Below are 21,697 nucleotides of genomic sequence, written 5' to 3'. Positions count from 1 at the left end.
GTTGTTCAGTGGGAGGGACGTATAAGCGGGTTCCGGCGCCGGCCGACTTCCTTTTCCGGCTACAGCTGGAGCGAGAGGAGCCGCCGCCGCCGCCATGGTAGGTGATGGGCCGGGGAAAGGGGGGGGGCTCAGGGGATCCGTCGCCATCCGCCGCGGGAGCCGGGCGGAGAGGGGCGAGGGCCGCCTCGGCCGGAAGGGCCCCGCTGGGGCTCCGTGCCTGGCCGGGTCTGGGCCTGCGGAGGGCTTCCTCGGGGGCGGCCTTCCCCGTGCCCGCGAAAGAGCGGCTTCTCCCTGCCCCCCTTCGAGGCGGGGGGGGGGTTTAGCTGCCCTGGTGGATTCCTGCCCGCTCGGCGGCCGTTTTCTGTTCCTCCTTCAAAGCTGTCGGTAAAGGTTGCAAGGCCGTTTATAGGGCAGGGAGCCTTACGACAACCCTGTAAGGTAGGGCGACACGACCTCCTTGCTGCAGGGAAAGCGCGTTTCCTGCAAGGGAGGAAAGACGGGCTGTGGTGGGTGCTGCTTAACAGCCCCCCCTGCTGCCGGGGAGCTGGCGTGGTTCCGGGGCCTCAGCTGTTTTCTCAGCAGGGCCAACCTTGCAGGATTGTTGCGCGTGCAAGCCCCAGCGTGCTGATCTGTCTTCTGGAAAGACTAGTAGTTTTCTCTGCCCTGAACAGGAGCGAGTTGCTGCCCCGTCAAGCGCTCCAGGAAAGCGGATTCCTAGGTTAGGACTCCTGGGGGGGGTGCCCCTTGCTTTCTCCCCCCCCCCCCGCTGCCTCTTAGTCTCCCCATGTTGTGATTTTCCTGTGCTGTGCAGGGGGTTGGACTAGATGACCCCTGAGGTCCTTTCCAGCTCTGTTTCTACATGTGTCTGAGCCCCACATGGTCATCAGTGTTTTTTGTGGGGGGGGGGATCTGGCCGCCTTGCCGTTACAGAGGTGATTCCTCCCTTGGCCTGGGGTTCCCTTTCTGGGAATTTTGAAGCCATGTGGGGTGGTGGTGGAAATTCGGTATTTCCAATATAAGTAAAACTGTACCATTCGTCATATTTATGCATTCCAAGAGTATAAAAGTTTTACAAGAGAAATTGCAAATTTGCCAAACAGTTAAGGAAGGAGTTGCAAAAATGCAGCCGAGCACCTGTGCTTGATTTTTACTCGCTGAGAAAGAAAGAAAAGCTGAAGGAGAAAACCAGCCCTGTAGTAAACAAACGCATGTGCGCTGCCTGGACAGGGCCACAGTGCATGGCGCTACCAGCACGATAACAATGAACTTTGTAATACTGGAGGTAGTGAACTCTTTAATAATGTATTATCGTTAAACAAATTATAGCATATTAATGGTTGCCGAGATTATGTACATTTAAAGCAAAAAAAAAGTCTACTTGCACAATTGAGGCTGTTACCCATTTTCCAGAACGGTAAGAAGTGAACGTGCAGACTGCTCCTCGGTGTAGGGGCCCCATTTGCAGGGTGGCTCTGTTGCTCAGATGAGTAGAGCTGTTGCAGCAGAGCCTAGCAGGAGAGGTTGTCCTGCGTGTGGGAGGGTCCAAAACCATTCAGGGCACCTGGCAGGTAACAGCCAGCACCTTGAGCAGGACCAGTAACTGGTCAGACACCAGTGGAGAATCTGCAGGAAAGGAGTGACCCCACAAAGCTGCCTTATTCCGAATCAGACCCTTGAGGGTCCATCCAAGTCAGTATTTACTCTGGCCGGCAGCGGCTCTCCAGGGTCTCAGGCAGAGGTCTTTCACATCACCAACCTGCCCAGTCCCTTGAACTGGACATGGGGATCTAGACTATGGCTGCCTTGAGGCTACTGTAATGCACTCTACGCGGGTGTGCGTAGACCCTTACAGACACCTTGGAAGCCCCAGCAACTATCTGGCACATAGCGGCACCTGCGGGGGCCATGGCTCAGTGGTAGAACATCTGCTTGGCATGGAGAAGGTCCCAGGTTCCATCCCAGGACAATCACCTGGTTTAGGGCACAAGGGAAAGGTCTGTGTGTGATGAATGATTTTGTCTACACCCAGTCTGGAGACCTCTGCTGAACTCCACTCTTGGAGAGTTGAGCTAAGGCCTCAGGAGCGGGTCCCAGCCGTGGAGTCGCCCATGAGAGTCTCCTGAGCAAACCCTCCAAGAGAGATGCGTCTCTTGCGGCCCTGTGAGATATTGGGGGGGGGGGAGGTTTCCCCAGCAGAGCAAACAGAGAACTTCTTAGAGCTGGTGATTTTATTTCAAATAAAGCATAATTTTTTTTATTGAGCAAGAACTTGACAAGTATAAATGTGAGCAAATTAGCCCTATGAATCTGCTTGACGTGCGGAAGGTCCCAGGTTCAATCCCCGGCATCTCCAGTTAAAGGGACTAGGCAGGTAGGTGATGTGAAAGACCCCTGCCTGTTGAGCCACTGCTACAATCCCTGACTTTGAGGGACCCGGGGGGGGGGGTCTGATTCAGTAGAAGGCAGCTTCAGGTGTTCATGAATGCAGAATAAATGCATGCAATAAAAATCAGGTCTCCTGACGTGTCTCAGACTTGGCTAAGTACATAATCATTACAGCTCTGTAAGATTGAGGCACATCAGCTGATGGGCGGGACGCTATGTCAGATCTGCTGCTTCTTCAGCTCCACTGAGGAACTATCAGGTTGAGAGGCAGTGGTGAACTTCGGGTCCTTTCCCTGACCAGCAGTTGAACCTTGTGGGGGTTACGAAACGACATATAAGAATGCAGGCACACCTGTGGTCAAAATCACGCCTGGCTTACCATGGGCGTTTGGGACTGATTGACGTGATCTCTGGGTGGGGTGGGAAGAAGACAAGGAAAAGGGAGAGGCGATGGGAGCTGCCAGGGAAAGGGGAAAAGGGAGCGATGGGGGAGGGAATGCAGGGGAGACGAGATGCTTCCCCTGCAATTCATCATGGGTCTCTGCTTGTCATTATCTAACACTGTAGTTTGTCTCGCACAAACTTCCCAATTCTTGTGGTGGTCTTTTCCTGGTATTTCATCTCTCTGCCTGGGATATAGCTGGGTGATGGAAGAGGCTCTCCCATTTGTTCACATCCCCCCCCCCCTCAGCATAGGAGGTGTTTTAAGACAGTATTGCAAGTATGGGGGGTGGCGGTCCATGTCTCCTCCATCACCTGCTGAGCTGCGTTGCTCTGGGGCTTCTGATGGAGTCGTGGAGATCCTTTTCTCGGGGTTTTGTGTTGTTCCCTTCCATGCTGAGAGGCCTTGCGGGGGTGGCGGAACAGGAGCCGTGCCTGCCACACACAATGTGCTGGAGGGAGCCGACGGGTCAGCTCCCTCTACAGCCAGCTTTCTGCCACTTGTGGGGGGAGTCTGGTTCAGGTGGCTCAAGCAAGTGAGCCCAGGGGCACCCGGGGGTGGTGGTGTGCTGGCACTTCCGCCCCTTGGCGAGGGTTCTTGCTGCCGGGTCTGGTTTTCACGCGTTGCCAGGGTGTCACCTCTCGGCCTCTGACTTAGACTTGGCCCGTCTCTTCCCCTCCCGCAGTCGCTCGTGATCCCAGAGAAGTTCCAGCACATCCTCCGAGTCCTCAACACCAACATCGATGGGCGGCGGAAGATCGCCTTTGCCATCACCGCCATCAAGGTCAGCGAGGGACTTGGTGGGGCGGGGGGGCTGGTTGGGAGCCACCGCAGAGGCTGGGCCTCTTGCCTTCTGGTGACGTTTGGCAGCCCGAATGGCCAGATTGTTTGCAGGTGTGCTTCTGTGGCCCTGTCTGTGTTAAAAGGGAGCGTAGGGAAGGGAGTGCTGTTTGGCCAAGCAGCCCCTGCCCCCCTCGTTGCCGCATCATCCACCCACCCTCAGGCAGCTGGTCTCAAGATGCGGCTCCGCCTCTCAGCCTTTGCCACAGCCCTGGCTCCTCTTCCGAGCGGAGCCTTTCCAGGCGTGGCTTCTGCCTTGATGGCGCTCCCGCCGATTCCGGGGACGCAGCGCTTGGGCTGGAATCCCAGAGCAGCCTGGGCCGTCTCCGCCTCTCCAGCCAGTTGGGGCCAGGAGTCGGCATGGTGCCCTGGGTGCAGTGTCAGTTGGGGGATGCCGCCGGGGGCCCCTGTGTGACCTCGCGCAAGCAGGCAGAGTGGAGAAGAGGGAGGCTTCTGGTGCCGCCTGCAGGGAGACAAGTGCTGGGGGAGAAGTCTGTAGGACCTGGTATCTTGGGGGTGGGAGCTTTGAGAGGTGCCGCAGGCGTCTTACCAAATTGAACCACCCTCCACCCCACCGCTAATCTTTTCCTTCTCCTGCTCCCTGAAGGGGGTGGGCAGGCGTTATGCCCACGTGGTGCTGAGGAAAGCAGACATCGACTTGACCAAGAGAGCCGGGGAGCTGACCGAAGATGAGGTGAGCCCCCTCCTCCCCCCATTTTCCTTTTCAGCAGTTCTCCTCAGCGGGGTTCTGGGGGAGAATTTGTGTTCTGGCACTTTTCAGGGGTAGGAACTGTCTTGTTTGGGGGGTGGGCCAAAGAGGTTTCTTGGCTTGCTGTCACAGAGAATGTTTTTGCACACAATGCATTTTGTGGGGGGTTGTGGGGCGGAGCAGCTGCTTGGGCCGGCCTGTGGGAGGTTCCCCGTCCAGTCCCTGGCAGAGTCTCCCATGAAAGGGTCTCTCTCTGGGGCAGGCCTCTCCCTGCCGGAGACCCCGGAGAGCCACTGCCTGTTGAGTCAGCCATGGTGGGCGTTTGGAATTTCTCTGGTTGACGTGTTGGCCATGTGTCAGATGGTGGGGTTTGGAAGCCTGCCCCCCCCCCAGTGAAATCACGCCGGAGGGCTTAGGGTCAACTGACCTGGCCTCGTCTCTGCCGCCTTTGAGGGCCCCAGAGAGCTGCCAGAGGGACAGATCCTCGGACCGATGAGTCAGAAGCCTGTTTGGGTGCCTGCCCTTGGCGGTTGTCCTGCTGGTGGATGGGCCAGTTCTGGGCCCCGGCTGCTTTCTTTTGCGGGGGGGCTGCTGCCGGGCCTCTGTGGTTGGGGGGCCAGAGCCTCTCCCTCACTGCAGTCTCTGCCACCCCCTGCAGGTGGAGCGCGTCATCACCATCATGCAGAACCCGCGGCAGTACAAGATCCCCGACTGGTTCCTCAACAGGCAGAAGGATGTCAAGGACGGGAAGTACAGCCAGGTGAGTGTGGGGGAATGGGGGTGGGGGTCTCACATGTTTCCCTGCCCTCCGGTGTGCCAGGCAAGAGCTGCTCCCTGCTGAAGAGGGGGGGCTCTGGTTCCCAGTTGGGGGGTCAACAGAGTGTTTACGAACTGGTGGAGCGTCCTGAGGGTGCAACTCCAAGGCTGGCTGGTCTAGGGAAAGGCTAAGGATGGGTTGGGGGGGTGCTGGAGGGGGGACATGCTGAGCCCAGGTGGGGAGTAGATTCTGGGGGGCATCCTGAGGGCTGTGTCTGCCCACCTGTGGCGTTCTCTCCTTTGAGGCCCCCAAGGGTGGGCACAGGGGTCTCCCATCCCGAGGCAAAGAATCACCCTTGGTGCCAGCTGTGGCCATTGGGGGGGTGCCTCTCTGTCCTCTGTTGACGCATCCCACCCCCCTCCCTCGTAGGTCTTGGCCAACGGGCTGGATAACAAACTTCGTGAGGATTTGGAGCGTCTGAAGAAGATCCGGGCTCACCGAGGCCTGCGCCACTTCTGGGGGTGAGAATGAGGGACGGGCAAGTGAGGGCGTGGGGAGGGCACGGCCTGGCTTTTCTCTGCTGCCCCTGCTGACCAGCCCCCCTCCCTCTGTTCTTCCCTCGCAGCCTGCGTGTCCGGGGTCAACACACCAAGACCACCGGCCGCCGTGGCAGAACCGTCGGCGTCTCCAAGAAGAAGTAAAAAATCTTTATGTGCACATTAAAAAATGGTGTTCTCAGCTCCGTGTCCTCGTCCTTGCGTTGGAGGGGGTGGGCTTCTTACTGGCTTTTTGGGATGCATAATTCTCTTTGTAAACTCAAGTGCATTTTCCTGCCTCTCAGGGAAGTCCCCCCAAGTATCAGGAGAGGCTGGTGAGGGTCTGGTTTTTGTGGCAACCCGTGAATGTGCGCCATCTCTGGGGCAGAACTGTTTGGCTCAGTTCTACTATTTCCTTCTAGAAAAGTGCCACTGGCTCCCTGGCATGGGCGAAGGTGCTCTCGGGGTTAAAAGCGCAGGAGGAAGTGGGTGGCAGTGGTGGCGTCCTCAAGACCCCTTCCTGGAAGCCGGAAGTGGGGGTTCCACCCCCCCATTGTGCTCTTTCCTCCCCTGTGGGAGCAGAATCTCTTGGGGAAGGGAAACAGGGCAGCCAGAAACCCTGGCTCTGGAGTCCAGGGGCTGGATGCCTTGGGCAGGGGGGAGGATACCTGGTGGGGCTTTTGCCTGAAGCTGGGAGGGCGGAACTGCAGTTCCTCACTGTGGGATGTCCATAGCAGGAAGGTGGTCCTGTCCGCAGGCAGAATTTCTCCCCTCCCCCCACTTCGATCACCGGCATCTTCATTGAGGAGGGGGCTTATGTGCCACAGTTGGGGCTGGTTCGCCCTTCGGCTCTTTCCAGGTCGTCTGAATGAGCCCCGATCCAGCAACCGCGTGTGGTGTGGATCTCCACAGATTGCAGAAGCACTGTCTGAGTCTTCAACAGAATCCACTCCGTGTTTCCCATTTCTCTCTAGTGTGGCTGTTGACTAGTTTTGACTTCCAGCTCCGGGTTTTGCGCAACTCTCTGTGCCCAGACCCTCCTGTATATCCTGCTCCAGATTTGCTCTCTGTCCTCTTGGTTTACAAGGGGGGGGGAGACCCCATTTTGCTAGGGTTGCCAACTGGCCTGGAGAAAACTGTTCCTTTAAACAGAGGCTTTGTGTGTGGAAATGGGCAGCTGGAGGTTTTCCTGGCAGATCAAATGGGTTAAAGGGGTGGGAAGAGGGCCCCATTTCAGGGTTGCCTTGGGAAAGGTGAGGAGGCAGATCCAGACCAAGAAAGTGCTCCGTCTAAACCACACTGAGGTGCCACAGGTACTGTGGAGCCTCCCTGTTCTGCAGGGGGGTAGACTGCCCCTGAAGGGGCAGGTTTGTATTCTGGGGGTGCTGCTGGATCCTCATGTACAGTTGGAGGCTCCGGTCTCTGTGGCCCACGGTGCCTTTTATCAGCTATGGCCGGCCCGCCAGCTATGGCCATTCCTCGACGAGCCTGATCTGGCCACAGTGATCCAGGTTCTGATTGTATTCAGGTTAGACTACCATAATGTGCTTCAGGCGGGGCTGCCCTTGAAAACTGTTTGGAAAGTTCAGTTCATCCAAAATGCAGCAGCCAAGGTACTGTTGGGCAGATTCCATGGACCGTATCGCCCCAGTGAGTCGGCGTGATGTGGTGGTTCAGGTGTTGGACTAGGACCTTGGAAACCCCAGCTCGAATCCCCACTTGCGCGGCAGGGAAGCTTGCTAGGTGGCCATGGGGCCAATCACACCCCCTCAGCTTTGACCCTGGGAAGGATTTGGATGGGAGAGCGAGGAATACCAGGGTCATGTCGCAGAGGCAGGCAATGGCCAACCACCTCTGAACAGCTCTTGCCTTGAGAACGCTGTGGGGTCACCATAAGTCAGATGTGACCTGACCACAAAAACAAAGAATTACCCCCAGCGCTGAAAGACCTGCCCTTGGTGACCCCCCCCCTGACTCCAGGCACAGTTTGAAGAGTTTCCGTCTAGACATTAGGAAGAATTTTCTAACAGAGCGGTTCCTTAGTGGAACAGGCTTCCTCAGGAGGTGAGCTGTCCGTCCCTGGAGGTTTTTAAGAAGAGGTTAGATGGCCACCTGTCAGCAATGCTGATTCTGTGACCTTAGGCAGGTGATGAGAGGGAGGGCATCTTGGCCATCTTCTGGTCACTAGGGGTGTGGAGGGGGGAGGTAGTTGTGAATTTCCTGATGACCCTGGTGGTCCCTTCCAACTCTGATTCTATGAAGTTCTGGTTCTTCCCTTTAAGGCCTTCAGTGGCTTGGGCCCGGGGTACTTGATTTTCATCTTATTAGGTTTTTACCCCACCCTTTCCTGGCACAAGCCGGGCTCTAGGGGGCTAACAACAAACATTTGTCACTAGAAGGGCCCTCTCCTTCTGTATTGTCCAGCCATACTGTCATCCTCACAAGCCTGGTTCTCCCCTAGGGTTGCCAGGTCCCTCTTTGCCACCGGTGGGAGGTTTTGGGGGCAGACGTTGGGGAGGGGAGGGACTTCAATCTCCTGGAGTCCAATTGCCAAAGTGGCCATTTTCTCCAGGGTGACTGATCTGTAGGTCAGTTGCAATAGCAGGAGATCGCCACCTAGTACCTGGAGGTTGGCAACCCTACTCCCCCCACCCCTGAAACTTATTTTAAACTGCCCCTGCGGTCTGTGTTTATGATCCGTTTTCTCTAGGCATTATAAAACGGTGCGGCAAAGATTGATATAGCAGGTACCATAATAATGCGATAAAAGTGGACCACACCGTTAGAGAATGACTAAATATAACCAGTGGCAGAGGGCTGCTACCGCTGCCGCCTTCCTGTTCGGAGCAGGGCCTCCCGCCCTGTGCCCATGGCCCCTCCACACTCTGCGCCTCTGGGGCGGGCTCCGCTCCCCCAGCCTCCCGGCTCCACCGCTGGATCCAGGGCCGGGTTTTGTGCTCCGGGCCTCCAGTCCCCAGTTCCTGGCTCCCTGCCCAGCTGCTTCGGCTCCAGGTTTCCTGTGCCCGTCGGCTCCGGGCTCCCTTCCCGGGCAGCTCCACTTCCGGACTTTCCCCCCCACCCCGCACTGGCCCCGGGGGAGCCTGGCATTTGCAGGGGAAGACGAAGCCCCCCTCCATGGCAAAACCCGGGACCCCCTCAAGCATCCAGGTGCGATCAAGGGGGGGGCACCCTGTGGGGAGGGGCATAAATGAGGGGAGGGGAGAAGGTGACTATGGCCAATATGGGGGGGGGGTTACGTGTGTGTGTGAAGTGCCGTCAAGTCGCTTCCGACTCATGGCGACCCTAGGGGGGGGGGGGTTGAGAGGTCCCAATCGGCTGAAAGCAATAGGGGAGGGAGGAATGTCGAGTGGTACATTGCGGGGCGGGGGCTCCTGGGAACCGTCCGGGGCTGGAGGGGGGGGCGTTGGCATGAGTTGGTCAGGGGGCAAAGAGCAGGCGGGGGGGGGTCAGTCCGGGAGGGTGGCCCAGGGGGAGGCGAGGCAGCGTTTTGGAGCGAGCCCCCCCGGCCCGGGATTATTGGGGGGGGCGCACCTGAGAGCAGGTCCGCGCCGGGCGGTTGGGTTTGGCAGGAGGGGGGGTCGGGGGTCTCCCGCAGGCCGCCCCCCCTGTCTCCCCCGCAGGGGCCGTCGGGCGGCGGGGGGGGGTGAGGCGGAGCGCCTTCCGCGCCCGGGACCCCGAGCCGGGCTGGGACCCTCCGGCGGCCGAGCGGGTGAGTGAGCCCGGGACACGCGTCCGCCTGGCCTGTCTCGTGTGCACGCGGGTGCGCTCGCAGGGCGGCGTCTCGGGCGCGCCCGGTCTCCCTCCCCCCCGGGGGGTGCGGGCGGCCCGGCCCTGACCCGCGGCGCTCCCGGGGCTGCAGGCGCGCCTTCGCCTGCTTCGACGGCGGGGACGCGGGCGGGCGGGGGGTGGCGCGCGGCTGTTGCCCCCCCGGGGGGGCTGGGAGCGCCCCAGGCCGCCCGGAGCCCGGCGGGGTGGGGGCGGAATCCGGCCGGGCCGGTTTTGGGGAAGTGCCGTCGGGCGTGGAGGGCGGGCGGGCGGCGGCGGCGGCTCCTCGCGAGGCGGAAGGAGAGGCCGGCCGAGCTCCCGGGGCGGGGAGGGAAGGGACGCGGGCCGGGAGGGGGGACTCCTGCCCCCACCCCGCCCCCGCCCGAGCAGGGGGGCCCATGAAGGTCTTCCTCCGCCTGGGGGGCTGCCTGGAGGCGGGGGGGCCGCCCGAGGGGGCGCTGCTCAGCCGCACGCGCTGGTACTGCCCGCCCGCCCAGGTGAGCCCGGGCGGCCGGCGGGCGGGGGCTGCGGGGGGGGGGCTGGGGGGCGCGGGCGGGGCTCACCGTCCGTCCGTCCGTCCGTGTCTCCCCCTCCCCAGGCGCCGGCGACGCTGCGGGAAGAGGCCGGCGACGGGGCGGTGTACGCCGTGAGCTGCCGCGCGTCGGGGGGCGCCGTCGGGGGGGCCTGCTGCTCCTCCCCGGAGGTGAGCGGCGGGGGGGTGGGAGGGGCGGGGTGGGGGGCTGCTGCGGGCGGTGGGTTCGAGAGTTGCGCCTCCCGCCTGCCTCTCTCCGTCTGTCTCTCTCCGCAGGACCCGGAGGCGCCGGCGGCGTGTTGGGGGTCGTCCCCCCCGGGGCGGTGCCGGGCGCTGAAGGCGGGCTCGCTGGGGGGGGCTGGTGCGGCACCTGCTGGAGGCCCCCGCGCTGGGCGACGCCGCCTTCCGGCCCGCCTTCCTGGCCACCTACCGCGCCTTCGCCGCCCCCCGCCTGGCCCTGGCCCAGCTGCTGCACAGGTGGGGCTCCCCGGAGGGGGCGGGAGGGCGGGCCTCCCCGCCGGGAGAGGGGGCCGCTTCTGGAGGGGGGGGGCGTCGTGCGGAAGCCCCTTTCAGCCTCCCCCTCCGCTTCCTCCGCAGCCTGCAGGCGCTCCAGGACGCCGGCTCAGAGGTGTTTCCCGACGAGGCCCACCTGCAGCGGTAAGCCGCCGACCCCCCCACCCCCATTCATAGGTGCCTCGCTTGGCGAGCTCGCCCCTTTCCGGAAGCCCCCGGGGCAGAGGGTGGGCTGGCTTAGGGATGGTATGGGGAAGGCGCTCTGTAGTTGCCCAGAGGCCCTGTTTTCCCTTGCACTCACGTCCAGATTTCGCTTTTCCTGGAGAGCTCTTTGGTCTCCTCTCTCCAATTCTGTAATACAAGGTTGTGAGACCCCCACCCCACCCCCAGTGGCTGGCAGCCCCCCCCCCCTCCGCCCACGGTCCTGCTTCTGGACAGGGCAGAGGGGGATCTGTGGGCTGAGCCGGGACTCCTGGGGAGGGGAGGAGGAAGAGGAGGAGGCCGGACTCCAGGGTTTCTCAGCTGGGGGTGGGGGTCTCGAGGGGTCTTGTCCAGCCTGGCTGTCCAGCGTGGGAGACAGAAGGCTGGGTCTGGCGGGTCTGCGGTCTGATCCTGCAGGGCGCTTCTGGGCGAGGGGCTCGACCTTTGGCGGGCTGCCGTGTTCAGCCTTGCGAGTCACTCTCCTTTTGGGTCGGATCAGCAGGGAGGCAACTCGAGTGACTCCTTTCCCTGGGCTCTCCGCTGGATTCGCTCTCGGCTCCGCAGAGCCCTCTCCTGCGCTGCACCTGCTCCCTCTCTTCTCTCTCCACCTCCCGCTCTTGCTGCGGCCCCCAGCCTACGTGGCCTCAGCGCCTCAGAATAGCCCGGCTGGATCAGGCCCAAGAGCCCAGCCTTCTGCTTCCCCCAGTGGCCCAGGAAAGCCCGCGAGAGAGGTTCTCCTCTCTCCTTTCCCCCAGCATCTAGAATTCACTGCCTCTGCACATGGAGGTTCCATGCCTGACAGCCACTGTTGGGTTTCTCTGCCATGGACTTGTTTATTTCTCCTTTAAAGCCGGCTGTGGTCATGGCTCTCTGCTCATCAAGTGGCAGTGAGTTCCACGAGTTACTTACACACTGTGTGGTGAAAAATTGCTTTCTTTTATTTGTCTTGAACCTGTAGGGTATCTCCAGTGGCCAGGGGCTGAAGTCCTCTCTCTCTCCACTTTACTCTTTATTTATTCGTTTACTTAATTTATACCTCACGTTTCTTACCGATGGGTCCCCAGGGTGGGTGGCTTCCTTCTCCACTTTATCCTCACAACAACCCTGTGAGACAGGTTAGGTGAGTGTGTGTGACCGGCCATAGGTCACCCAGGAAACTTCCCTGGCGGTTGAGGATTCGAACCTGGGTCTGCCAGACCCTAGTCTGACGCTCTAACCACTACACACCCGTTCAGCCACCCTGCGCCTAGTTAATAGAATTGTAGAGTTGGAAGGGACCACCAGGGTCATCTAGTCCAACCCCCTGCACGATGCAGGAGGTTCACATCTATGCCCACCCCCACACCCCCAGTGACCCCTACTCCACGCCCAGAAGATTGCCAAAAGACCCCTCGTGTCCGTCCCCACCCCCCTTCATAGTCTTTTGGTGGTGGGTGATCCTGCTTGGAGGTGGGGAGGGGTCTTTGCTTGTCTAAACCCAGGGCAGCCTCTGGACCTTTGCCCTCAACACAAGACTCATCAGGGCTGGTCACGATGGCTCCGTGGTGGGAGAAAGGCGCTCCAAACATGCTCAGAAGTCCTGTCTCCATCACATGTTCTGTGTTTGAAGTCTAGCGTTGTCCTTATTTTGAGCCCCTCTCCTCTCTTCTCCCTGCAGGGCGCTGGGACCCCTCCTCTGCTCGTGGCTGGATGGGTACCCGGAGGACTTTGTGGGCCTGGAGCCCAGCCTGCGGGAGCAGCTCCTGGCCCGCCTGCGCTGGGCCCTCAGGGGCAGATCCGAGCACGAGAAGCCCCTCATCCTGACCCCAGAGGAAGGAGCCCCGGTGGCGCAGGAGGGGCCAGAAGAAGACGAGGCCATTGGGGAGGATCAGGACCCTGACCCCCGCTACATCCTGGGCCTCCAGGCAGACGAAGTGGCGGCCCACCTCACCGCCAAGGATGCCGTGAGTGCCGGGCGGTTGGGGGGGGGGCGCGGCTGGGCCTCACGCTGGGCCCCGATCCCGGCTGGGCTTGACGCCATTTTTAAAGCATTACAGGTGCTGTCTGTGGCGTGGCGACAGTGAGGACTGGAAACGTGGTAGGTTGGTTTATTTGTTCAATGGAAAGGAGGCTCTCTTGGGCTGGCAAAACGGTGCCAAATTCCAGGTGACTGCAAACAACTGCTTACGGGTGTGTCTCCTGCATTGAAATGTCAAGGCTGCCCTGAGAACGTGTCGACATTATGCAACCCAAACTATGTTGTTGTGGTTTGTACAGCTCATGTACATTGCAGGATTGATTCTGCTGACGCTGAGGAGAGGCGGAGGGTGTCTCAGGCACCCGCCTGTCCGAGTCCTGCTTAGCTTTACCTTGCAATGGCGTGTACTTCCAAGCCCATGTTTGCAGTCATGAGGACTAGAAACTTGGTTTTCATCCTAGTTTACAGAAGACCTCTCTTTTTAGCCAGAGTCAACGTATTACCCACAGCCGTTTTGAGTGGGCACTATTCCAAAAAGCCCCTACTCCGAGCGTCTGTGTGGATGTGGAACTGGTTCTATCAAAACTATGAAGCATGTCTTATTTTATTGTAGAAGACATAACCACTTGAGAATATAGCTGATCGACCCATTAATTCCTGATACAGTCATGCCTGTGGCTAATAAGCTACAATTTCTGCTGGGTGGTCGTGATCCAGCTGTCACAGTCCCAGTAGTGAAATTTATTTTGGGTTTATTTGAATGCAAGAGACTCGAGGAGAATCTAAAGAACATATTGCTAATCAAATAAATTATATAAAATGAAATCATTTTTAAAAATTCTGCCTAGCAGTTCGTTGTGGTTAGCTCACAGCCTGTTGGCTAGGAGCTGTACCGTTAAAAGAAAGGAAAAGAAACGTGGTTTTAAATAACAGGCCCCACCCATGTACTTCTACTTACCTGTGTAGTCACAGAATCTGTGGTTCCTGCACTGCAGGGGTGTCGACTAGGGTTGAAATCTGTTTGTGGGTGGGGGACAAAGTCGCCAAGTCCAGCTTGGGAGATTCCTGGAGATTTGGGGGTGCTGCCTGGGGAAGGGGGGGGAGCTCAGCGGGGACATGGTGCCGGAGTCGTCCCCCCACTGAAGCTGCCAGTTTCCCCAGGGGAATCAATCTCTGCCACCAGGTGTAATCCAGGGAGAGCTCCAGGCACCACCTGGAGGTTGGCGACCCCAGTGGTGGTGGGCGGGTCCGTCCAGGGGCTGAGTGCGCTTTTGTGCCCCCCTTCCGCAGGAGCTCTTCCTCCGCCTGGTGCCCCACGAGTGCCTGGGCTCGCTCTGGTCTCAGCGCGACAAGAAGGGCCGCGAGGGGGCCTGCCCCACGGTCCGGGCCACCGTGGCCCAGTTCAACCGGGTGGCCAACGCCGTCGTGGCCTCCTGCCTGAGCGACACAGGGCTGCGTGCCGCTCAACGGGCCAGGCTCCTGGAGAAGTGGATCCGCGTGGCCGAGGTGGGTGACACCCCCCCCCGTGCAAATACTCTTCAGTGGCCGGGTCGGGGCACTTTCCTTGGATGACCCCCCCCCCCGCCTTCCTCCCCGCCAGCCGGGCCCAATTCAAACGCCCCTCCCTCTCCTCTCTGCCCCTTTCCAGGAGTGCCTCTCCCTGCGGAACTTCTCCACCCTCTACGCCGTGGTCTCTGCTCTCCAGTCCACCCCGGTGCACCGGCTCAAGCGGGCCTGGGAAGAGACGTCCAGGTGGGGGCAGGAGAAACAGCCCCCGGGGGGCTTCGGGCCGTCCCTCCCTCCCCTTCCCCCGGCAAATCCCGGATCTTGGCCCCCTGCATCCAGCCATAACAAGGCCAAGAGACAGCAAGGGCTGGGGGAGATGGCGCAAGGGTTGGCACAGAGGAAGAAGAATTTGCCCCCCCCCCCCCGTTCACTACTGGCTTGAGAACAATCCCAGGGCCAGACATCTTGAGTTTTATGGTTGGGTTATGTTTCTGGCCCAGCCTGGCTCCAAAGTGGTTCTTGCTTATGACCCTGTGAAGTAGGCCAGGCTGAGAGATGCTGAGGAGGCCCCAGGCCATCTAGCTGGAATTTGAACCTGTGTCCTCCTCCCGATCTAAGGCTGATGCATTCCCACAGAGGCTGGGGAAGGGTCCAGATTGCGCGCACACACACACACACACACTGGCCTCACATCGGACCACCCAACACCTCCTTTGGGTCGTTGTCAAGATTTGGGTATCCTTTGTATTGGGTAAAGTGCGGGGCGGGGGGGGGGCTGGACTGTCCTCCATGGGGCTGACTGTCCCTGCTTCCTGCTGCCCCCCCCCCCGCCCAGGGACTGCGTCCACTGCTACGCGGAGCTCAGTGCCATCTGCTCGGAGAAGGACAACTACCGGCAGAGCCGACAGCTCCTCTTTCAGGTGGGCAGCTGCAGAAGGCCCCCCCTCGCCTGGCCACCTGCTCTGCTGTGTGGGGTGGGGGGCTGCCAGGCAGGGGCCTTCCACCCCATCTGTGAGCAGTCGGTCTTTATGCTTTCTTCCCTCCCTTTCCTCTTCCCCCTGCCCCACAGGAAGGCTGCCCTAGTGCCGAGCCCCCGCAGCGGAGGCATCAGCGGAAAACGCCGGAGCAGCGCCCGACGGTGAGATGTTGCGGGGAGGGGGAATTATGCCTTTGTGGGTTTGGCAAAGGATCTCTGGTGTGGGAGGGGCTGGTGGCTCAGTGGCGGAGCACCTGCTTGGCATGCAGAAGGTCCTGGGTTCAATCCCTGGCATCACCTCCAAGTAAAAAAGGTCCAGGCAGGAGGTGATGGGGGAGACCCATTTCTGCCAGAGACTCTGGAGAGCCACGGCCAAATAGTCCAAAGATTGACCTCGATGGACTGATTCAGTTCAGGGGTAGGAAAGGACTTCCTTCAGCCTGCGACCCCAGGGAGCCGCTGCCCATCAGAGAATGCCAGGCGGAGCCCGAAAGACTTGGGCCAACAACATCTCCGCTGCTCTGTGCCACTCCCAGCCTGACCCTCCTCTCCCCCTTTCCCCCACCCCCTAGGGCGTGGTCCCATACCTGGGAACTTTCCTAAAGGATCTGGTAATGCTGGATGCTGCCACGCGGAATCGGCTGGAGGTGAGCAGGGGGGTGGGGAGACCTCTCGGAGACCTGCCCGGAATATCCTCCGATTCCACGGAGCAAACTGGCCAATGTGTTCCTGGCAAAGTTTGTGTCATTTTTCTGATTTATTTTATTTATTATCCATTGACAGTATTCATATTAAAATTAACTCAAAAGAGTTTCCTTCTAGACATTAGGAAGAACTTTCTGACAGAGGGATTTTTCAGTGGAACAGGCTTCCTCGGGAGGTGGTGAGCTCTCTTTCCCTGGAGGTTTCTAAGCTGAGGCTAGATGGCCATCTGTCAGCAATGCCGATTCTGTGACATTAGAGTGTGGTGGGGGGAGGAGGTGGTTGTGAGTTTCCTGCATTGTGCAGGGGGTTGGACTAGATGACCCTGGTGGTCCCTTCCAACTCTATGATCCCCACCTTTCTCCCCCACGTGAACCCAGAGTAGCTGACACCATTCTCCTGTCCTCCGTTTCATCCTCACAACAACCCTGCGAGGTAGGTTAGGCTGGGAGGGTATGACTGGTCACCCAGTGAGCTTCCATGACATGAGTGGGGATTTGAACCTTGGTCTCCCAGATCCCAGCCCGGCACTTTAACCACTGCACCCCTCTGCCTCTGGATTTGGTTTTTTGCTGGAGAAGGCCGGGCTTTGGAGCTGGGCTGGCTTCTTTGTCTTGGTCGTGGAGCTCTAGGAAAAGGCCAGAGGCTCTGGGGTGACTCGCTGTCTCTCTCTCTCTCTCTGCAGAACGGGTACATCAATTTCGAGAAGCACCGTAAGGTATGTGTGTTGGCAATAGATGGAAGGAGTTTTGGGAGGGGGAGGAAATGAAGGGGTCCCCCCGCCCCACAACCTCCTGGGGAACTGGGGGGGGGGGTCCATCATCCTTTCGCTCTTCTTCTCTCCCCCTGCCAGGAGTTCGAAATCTTGACCCAGCTGCGCCTCCTGCAGGCCGCCTGCCGCAACTACGCCTTGAAGCCTGACCCCACCCTCCAGTGGTGGCTGCGGCACCTCCCCCGCCTCACCGAGACTCAAAGGTGGGGTGGGGGGCTTCTGGTTGTGTGTCCCACCCCCCATGTTGATCGGTCAGAAATCAGGAATTTTTCCTGGCTGTTTAGAGAGCCACTTTTTCCCCACCTGGGGAGTCACCCAGAGGCCTGAAAAAAGTTGCCTCCATGGGGTCCGCGTGTCTTAGAATCATAGAGTCGGATGGGGCCGTACAGGTAGGGTTGCCTGGTCCCTCTTCACAACCAGTGGGAGGTTTTCAGGGCGGACCCTGAGGTGGGTGGGGTTTGGGGAGGGGAGGGACTTCATTGCCATAGAGTCCAATGGCCAAAGCAGCCATTTTCTCCAGGGAGACTGATCTCTATTGCCAGGAGATCAGTTGTAATAGCAGGAGATCTCCAGCTAGTACCTGGAGGTTGGCAACCCTCCATACGGGCCATCTAGTCCAACCCCCCCTCCCCTGCTCAATGCGGGATCAGCCTAGAGCATCCCTGAGAAGTGTTGGTCCAGGCCTCTGCTTACAGGCGGCCAGTGAGGGGGGGGAGCTGACCCACCTCCCTAGGCAGGGGGCCGTTCCATGGTCGGACAACTCCTACTGTAAAAAAACGTTTTCCTAATATCCAGCCGGTATTTTTCCACCCACAATTTAAACCCATTATTGAGAGTCCCGTGATCCTCTGCTGCCAACAGGAGCAGCTCCCTGCCCTCCTCTGCGTGGCGGCCCTTCAAATACTCAAAGGGAGCAAAATCACGTCCCCCTTCCATGTCTTCCTGCCCTGCAGGAACTTCACCGTGTCTGTGTTTCTCCCACTCGCGCTCACTGCCTCTCTGTTTTTCTCCTCTGCAATGTGCTGCACAAGGTTGTTGTTTTGTTCCCGCTTAAATCAACATTTTGTTTTGTCAATTCTTGTGCCGTCTTCTCCCCCCCTCGTGTAATGGCTCGGACCCTGGAGGGGGAACCCTTTGGAGAGGTCCCCATCCGAGCATGGGGAGAAGGTGCTTTCTGAGCATTGCTGCCTTAGGGGTCTGAAGGAATTCCAGAGTTGCCTCTTTCACCACCCAACCGATCGGTCTTTGGAGTGCCTCAGCTGCCTCTTGGGCCAAAGCTAAGATCTGAAAGTGGCAGCTGCCGGGGCTTTCTTAGCCACAAAGAAGGGACAGATATTACCCCAACTCTCCTCCATCTGCTCTTACTTCCTCCTCTGTGGTGGCTTCGCTCCTCCACTGAGGATACTCAGAAGAGCCCTGGAAAGTCAGATCAGAACCAACAGGCTGAAATTAAATCAAAAGAGTTTCCGTCTAGACATTAGGAAGAATTTTCAAATAGTTAGAGAGGTTCCTCAGTGGAATAGGCTTCCTCGGGAGGTGGTGAGCACTAGATGGCCATCTGTCAGCAATGCTGAGTCTATGACCTTAGGCAGATCATGAGAAGGAGGGCAGGAAGGTCTGCATCAGTGTTTGGCTCTCGTGGCCCTTTCTTGCTTGCCCAGGGTAGTGCCAATCACCACTTTGGGGTCAGGAAGCAATTTTCCTCCAGTCGCCATCTTCTGGACATGGAGTAGGGGGTCACTGGCAGAGTGGCTGGGAGACAGTTGTGAATTTCCTGCATAAAGCAGGGGATTGGACTAGGTGACCTTGGTGGGTCCTTTCCAACTCTATGATTCTAAGAGCCGCTTTCTGCAGAGGCCAGACTGCCCAGCCAGAGGGGCTGCCTGGAGGGGCTGGGAGGTCTTGCCTGGGGCTCTGCATGCGCAGGGGAATCTGCAGAGTGCGCAGGGCAAAGAGGGCTCTGCTCGCCCCCCCCCCCCGCCCCCAGCCAAAAAGCTTGTATTTAGGGGCCAGGAGACTTTGTTTTCTTTTGGCTACAGGCAGACGGAGCCCGGCTTCGTGGGGAGGGCGGGATATAAGATTGAAAAATAAATTAATCAATTAAAAGACTGATCTGGATGCCCCCTGTGGAATGATGGAGGGGTATTACTAAAACACAGGGGTCTCTCTTTCTTTTCCCCACAGCTACCAGCTGTCATGCACTATTGAGCCACTTGGAGAGGGGGGGACCCCCACCAGACACGGGAAGCCCTCCGTGGTCGTCACCCACTGTGCAGAGTGAGAGAGGGGAGGGGGAAGGTGGGGGGTCAGGGACGGTTGCAAAGGGTGGCCCCCCATGCCAGGCCTGGCTGGTGTTTCTGGCCCCACAACAACAGAGGGGTTCTGCTAACCGTTTTCCTCCTCTCTTCCTTCTCCACAGCCTGCTCGGCTTGATGGGCATGGGCACCCCCGTCTCCTGGGACAAGCTCGGCTCCCCCCAGGTGCCGCCTGACCTGCTCTTCTCCCCGGCTCCTTCCCTGGCCCAGGTGACTGCCGCAAGCCCCCCCACACACACACCCATTCTCCTGCATCCTCCCAGCTGTGACACGTGGGGGCACGGGAAGAGAACCCACAAACTTGACCCGTGGCTGTTTCCTTTAACTGGCGATTTAGTCAGGAATTTGGGAGCCCTCCTGCTGCCAAATGATCAGAAACTGCATGCAGGGCCTGCCTTGGACCGAGGCAGGCCCCGGGATCGTGGTGTTCAGGGTTTTCTGCTCCGGCTGGTGACGGCTGTCCAGGATCTCGGGCACAGAAAGGCCAGGGATCGGGGCCCTTCCTGCATGCCTAGCGTGTGCTTTGCCCTGCTCCGAAATGGGTTTCCGGGCACTCCTTCCCTGCAGCGACTTTGGCAGCTCCTCCACACCGTCCCCTCCCCACCCTCACTAACCCTCACTTGCTTTTCGCCCAGCACACGAAGTGGCCCTCGGTCTCAGCACTCGACACGGCCCCAGAGGACGATGCCCCTTCTTCCCCTGCGGGCCTGGCCCCGCCTCCCGCCGTGGGGGGTGGCTTTATCCGTGGACACCGGCGCTCGGCTTCCTGTGGGTCAGCCTACCCCACAGCCCCCGCACCAGGGAGCGCCTCAGCCTCCGAGTGCCGCTTCATCCGTGTGCGCATGGAGCTGCAGAACGGCACTCTCTACAAGAGCGTCGTGGTGAGAGCAAAGCTTAGGACTGCCCCGGGGACCCTGGGCGGGGGGCTTCTAGAAGTCTGGGGGGGGGGTGCGTGTCCGTCTGGAATTCTCTGTGTGCAGCTGTAATGGACTTGTTGCAAAGCGGGGGCATCGCCAAGTGCCAGAGAGCGCCAAGGAGGGTGGAAAATATGACGGGGGAGCTAAGGCACAGACAGCCGGTCAGTCTCGTGAGCATGAGAGCCGCCTTATGGGATCGGAGCAACAGTCCATCCGGTGGTCCAGCGTCCTGCCTCATCCAGTGGCCGACCGGCTACAAGAGAAGGACTGTACCGAAGTACACAAGAGGGAAACCAAAGTTTAAGAGGGTTGGAGCCCCTTTCCCAGGAGAAAAGGCTGAAGAATATGGGGCTTTTCAGTTTAGGAAAGAGATGACTGAAGGGGGAGACAGACATGGTGGAGGGTGGAGAGAGTTGACAGAGAGGGGGAAAAAATTCTGCTCCCCAAATACTAGAACTCAGCATCCAACAAAGCTGATGGGCGCTAGACTCAGGAGGGATAAAAGGAAATGCTCCTTCACACACAGGCCATTTATTCATGGAAGGTTTTGCATTTGCACATTTTCCCCATCTGAATTCTCAAAACTCTGCATGGCGGCTTATTGTTGAGTTTTGAGAATATGGATGGGGAAAAAGTGCATCTAAAGAGGGGCAAATCCAATGCAAAACCTTCCATGAATAAATGGCCACAGAGTGGTTAAAATGTAGAATTCGCTGCCACAGGATGTAAGCACAGATGGCTTTAAAAGGAGATTAGACAGATTCATGGAGGTCTCTGAGTGGCTCTGGTGACTAAAGGGAACCTCCATGTTTAGAGGCAGTAGACCCTTGAATCCCAGGGACTTTTCCAAGCAAAGGCTGACATGAGGCCCCTTCCCCTCCCCTCTTGTGTGCTTCTGTCGGAAGGTAACCAGCCAGGACAAGGCCCCCGCCGTGATCGTCAAGGTGCTGGAGAAACACAACCAGGATCGGGGCCAGGCCCCCCACTACGAACTGGTGCAGCTCCTGGGTGAAGGCCGAGGTGAGAGCTGCGGGTGAGGTGGGCAGGCGGGCGGGTTAGCCAATGGCTATGGAGTCTTGCTGGGAGGGGGGTTGCTGCTGCTGGGGAGGGCTTAGGAGTGCCCCTCCCCATCCCACCGGATGAACGGCCGGGTCTACGTTCAGGCTCATTCAGATCGTGCTCCTGACGGCACTCCAAAAGCGAAAGCCAGAAGAGCGTTTCCCAGATATTGGGCTTAAAGCTGCCCTTAATTCTGTTCCGGGAATTGGGGGGGGGGGGGGAATCTCTAGCTCCGCTTGCTTCCAAAGCTCCCGATCGTCATCCAAGCGGACATCAGGCCTGTGCGGCTGAGCACCCCAGATTTTACACGTTGGATTTAGTAGCAATTTTGGGCAGAACCGGCAGTACCAAATGCGACACACCCAGCGTAAAATAGCACAGTGGCAGTGGATATTTTAATGAGTTGGGCTTGGGGGGGGGGGGGCTGCAAACCAGCTGCTGGCCACTCCACCTGTTGGGCTTCTGCTTTGCCAAGCCCCCCCCCGGTTGGGCCTGCCCTCTTGACCCCTTCCTTCTCTCTTGCCCGCGCAGAATTGGTCTTCCCGCCCACGGCCAACATCTTCTACGCCATGAACAGCTCAAGTCTGGACTTTGTGCTCCGCCACAAGTGCCCGCACGACTCAAAGCCCCCGCTGCTGCCCCCTCCCCGGACCCCGACACCACGAGGCACTGAAGTCCACGCTACTTTCCCAAAGATCAAAGCCACCGGGCGCAAGATCGCCAAGGCCTTCTTCTGAGGAGGAGACTGGCACGCCCCGGATGCCACGGAGACTCCGTGCCTGTCAGTGGCCC

General features: G+C 59.1%; 2 protein-coding genes across 2 annotated transcripts; both read left to right on the top strand.

The window, feature by feature from the left end:
- Positions 1–82: 82 nt before the first annotated feature.
- RPS18 (ribosomal protein S18) lies at positions 83–5,850 on the top strand. The gene is made up of 6 exons (XM_056867268.1): positions 83–97; positions 3,513–3,611; positions 4,275–4,361; positions 5,035–5,136; positions 5,563–5,654; positions 5,759–5,850. The coding sequence occupies exons 1-6, from the start codon at positions 95–97 to the stop codon at positions 5,832–5,834; spliced, it is 459 nt and encodes a 152-aa protein (XP_056723246.1). The 5' UTR covers positions 83–94; the 3' UTR covers positions 5,835–5,850.
- Positions 5,851–9,853: 4,003 nt separating this feature from the next.
- Positions 9,854–21,642, top strand: RGL2 (ral guanine nucleotide dissociation stimulator like 2). The gene is made up of 17 exons (XM_056866881.1): positions 9,854–9,952; positions 10,054–10,158; positions 10,264–10,283; positions 10,327–10,464; positions 10,585–10,644; positions 12,359–12,644; positions 13,949–14,164; positions 14,307–14,410; positions 15,000–15,084; positions 15,234–15,302; positions 15,713–15,787; positions 16,528–16,560; positions 16,696–16,817; positions 19,034–19,139; positions 19,565–19,810; positions 20,752–20,866; positions 21,437–21,642. Exons 1-17 carry the CDS (start codon positions 9,854–9,856, stop codon positions 21,640–21,642), a joined length of 2,085 nt encoding a protein of 694 aa, XP_056722859.1.
- The last annotated feature ends 55 nt before the right edge of the window (positions 21,643–21,697 follow it).

The sequence above is a fragment of the Euleptes europaea genome, chromosome 1 (assembly GCF_029931775.1).
Source record: "Euleptes europaea isolate rEulEur1 chromosome 1, rEulEur1.hap1, whole genome shotgun sequence".
Lineage (NCBI taxonomy): Eukaryota > Metazoa > Chordata > Lepidosauria > Squamata > Sphaerodactylidae > Euleptes > Euleptes europaea.
This window is presented reverse-complemented; position numbering and strand designations above follow the sequence as displayed.

What these genes read in the sequence shown, in the direction of transcription:
- RPS18 (XM_056867268.1), top strand. An exon ending in TTGCCATCACCGCCATCAAG is followed by an intron (nt 3,612 to 4,274) that starts GTCAGCGAGGGA and finishes TGCTCCCTGAAG; the next exon opens with GGGGTGGGCAGGCGTTATGC. An exon ending in GGGAGCTGACCGAAGATGAG is followed by an intron (nt 4,362 to 5,034) that starts GTGAGCCCCCTC and finishes CACCCCCTGCAG; the next exon opens with GTGGAGCGCGTCATCACCAT.
- RGL2 (XM_056866881.1), top strand. Translation starts at nt 9,854, where the DNA reads ATGAAGGTCTTCCTCCGCCTGGGGGGCTGCCTGGAGGCGGGGGGGCCG. An exon ending in GACCCGGAGGCGCCGGCGGC is followed by an intron (nt 10,284 to 10,326) that starts GTGTTGGGGGTC and finishes CGGGCGCTGAAG; the next exon opens with GCGGGCTCGCTGGGGGGGGC. An exon ending in ATTTCGAGAAGCACCGTAAG is followed by an intron (nt 16,561 to 16,695) that starts GTATGTGTGTTG and finishes TCCCCCTGCCAG; the next exon opens with GAGTTCGAAATCTTGACCCA.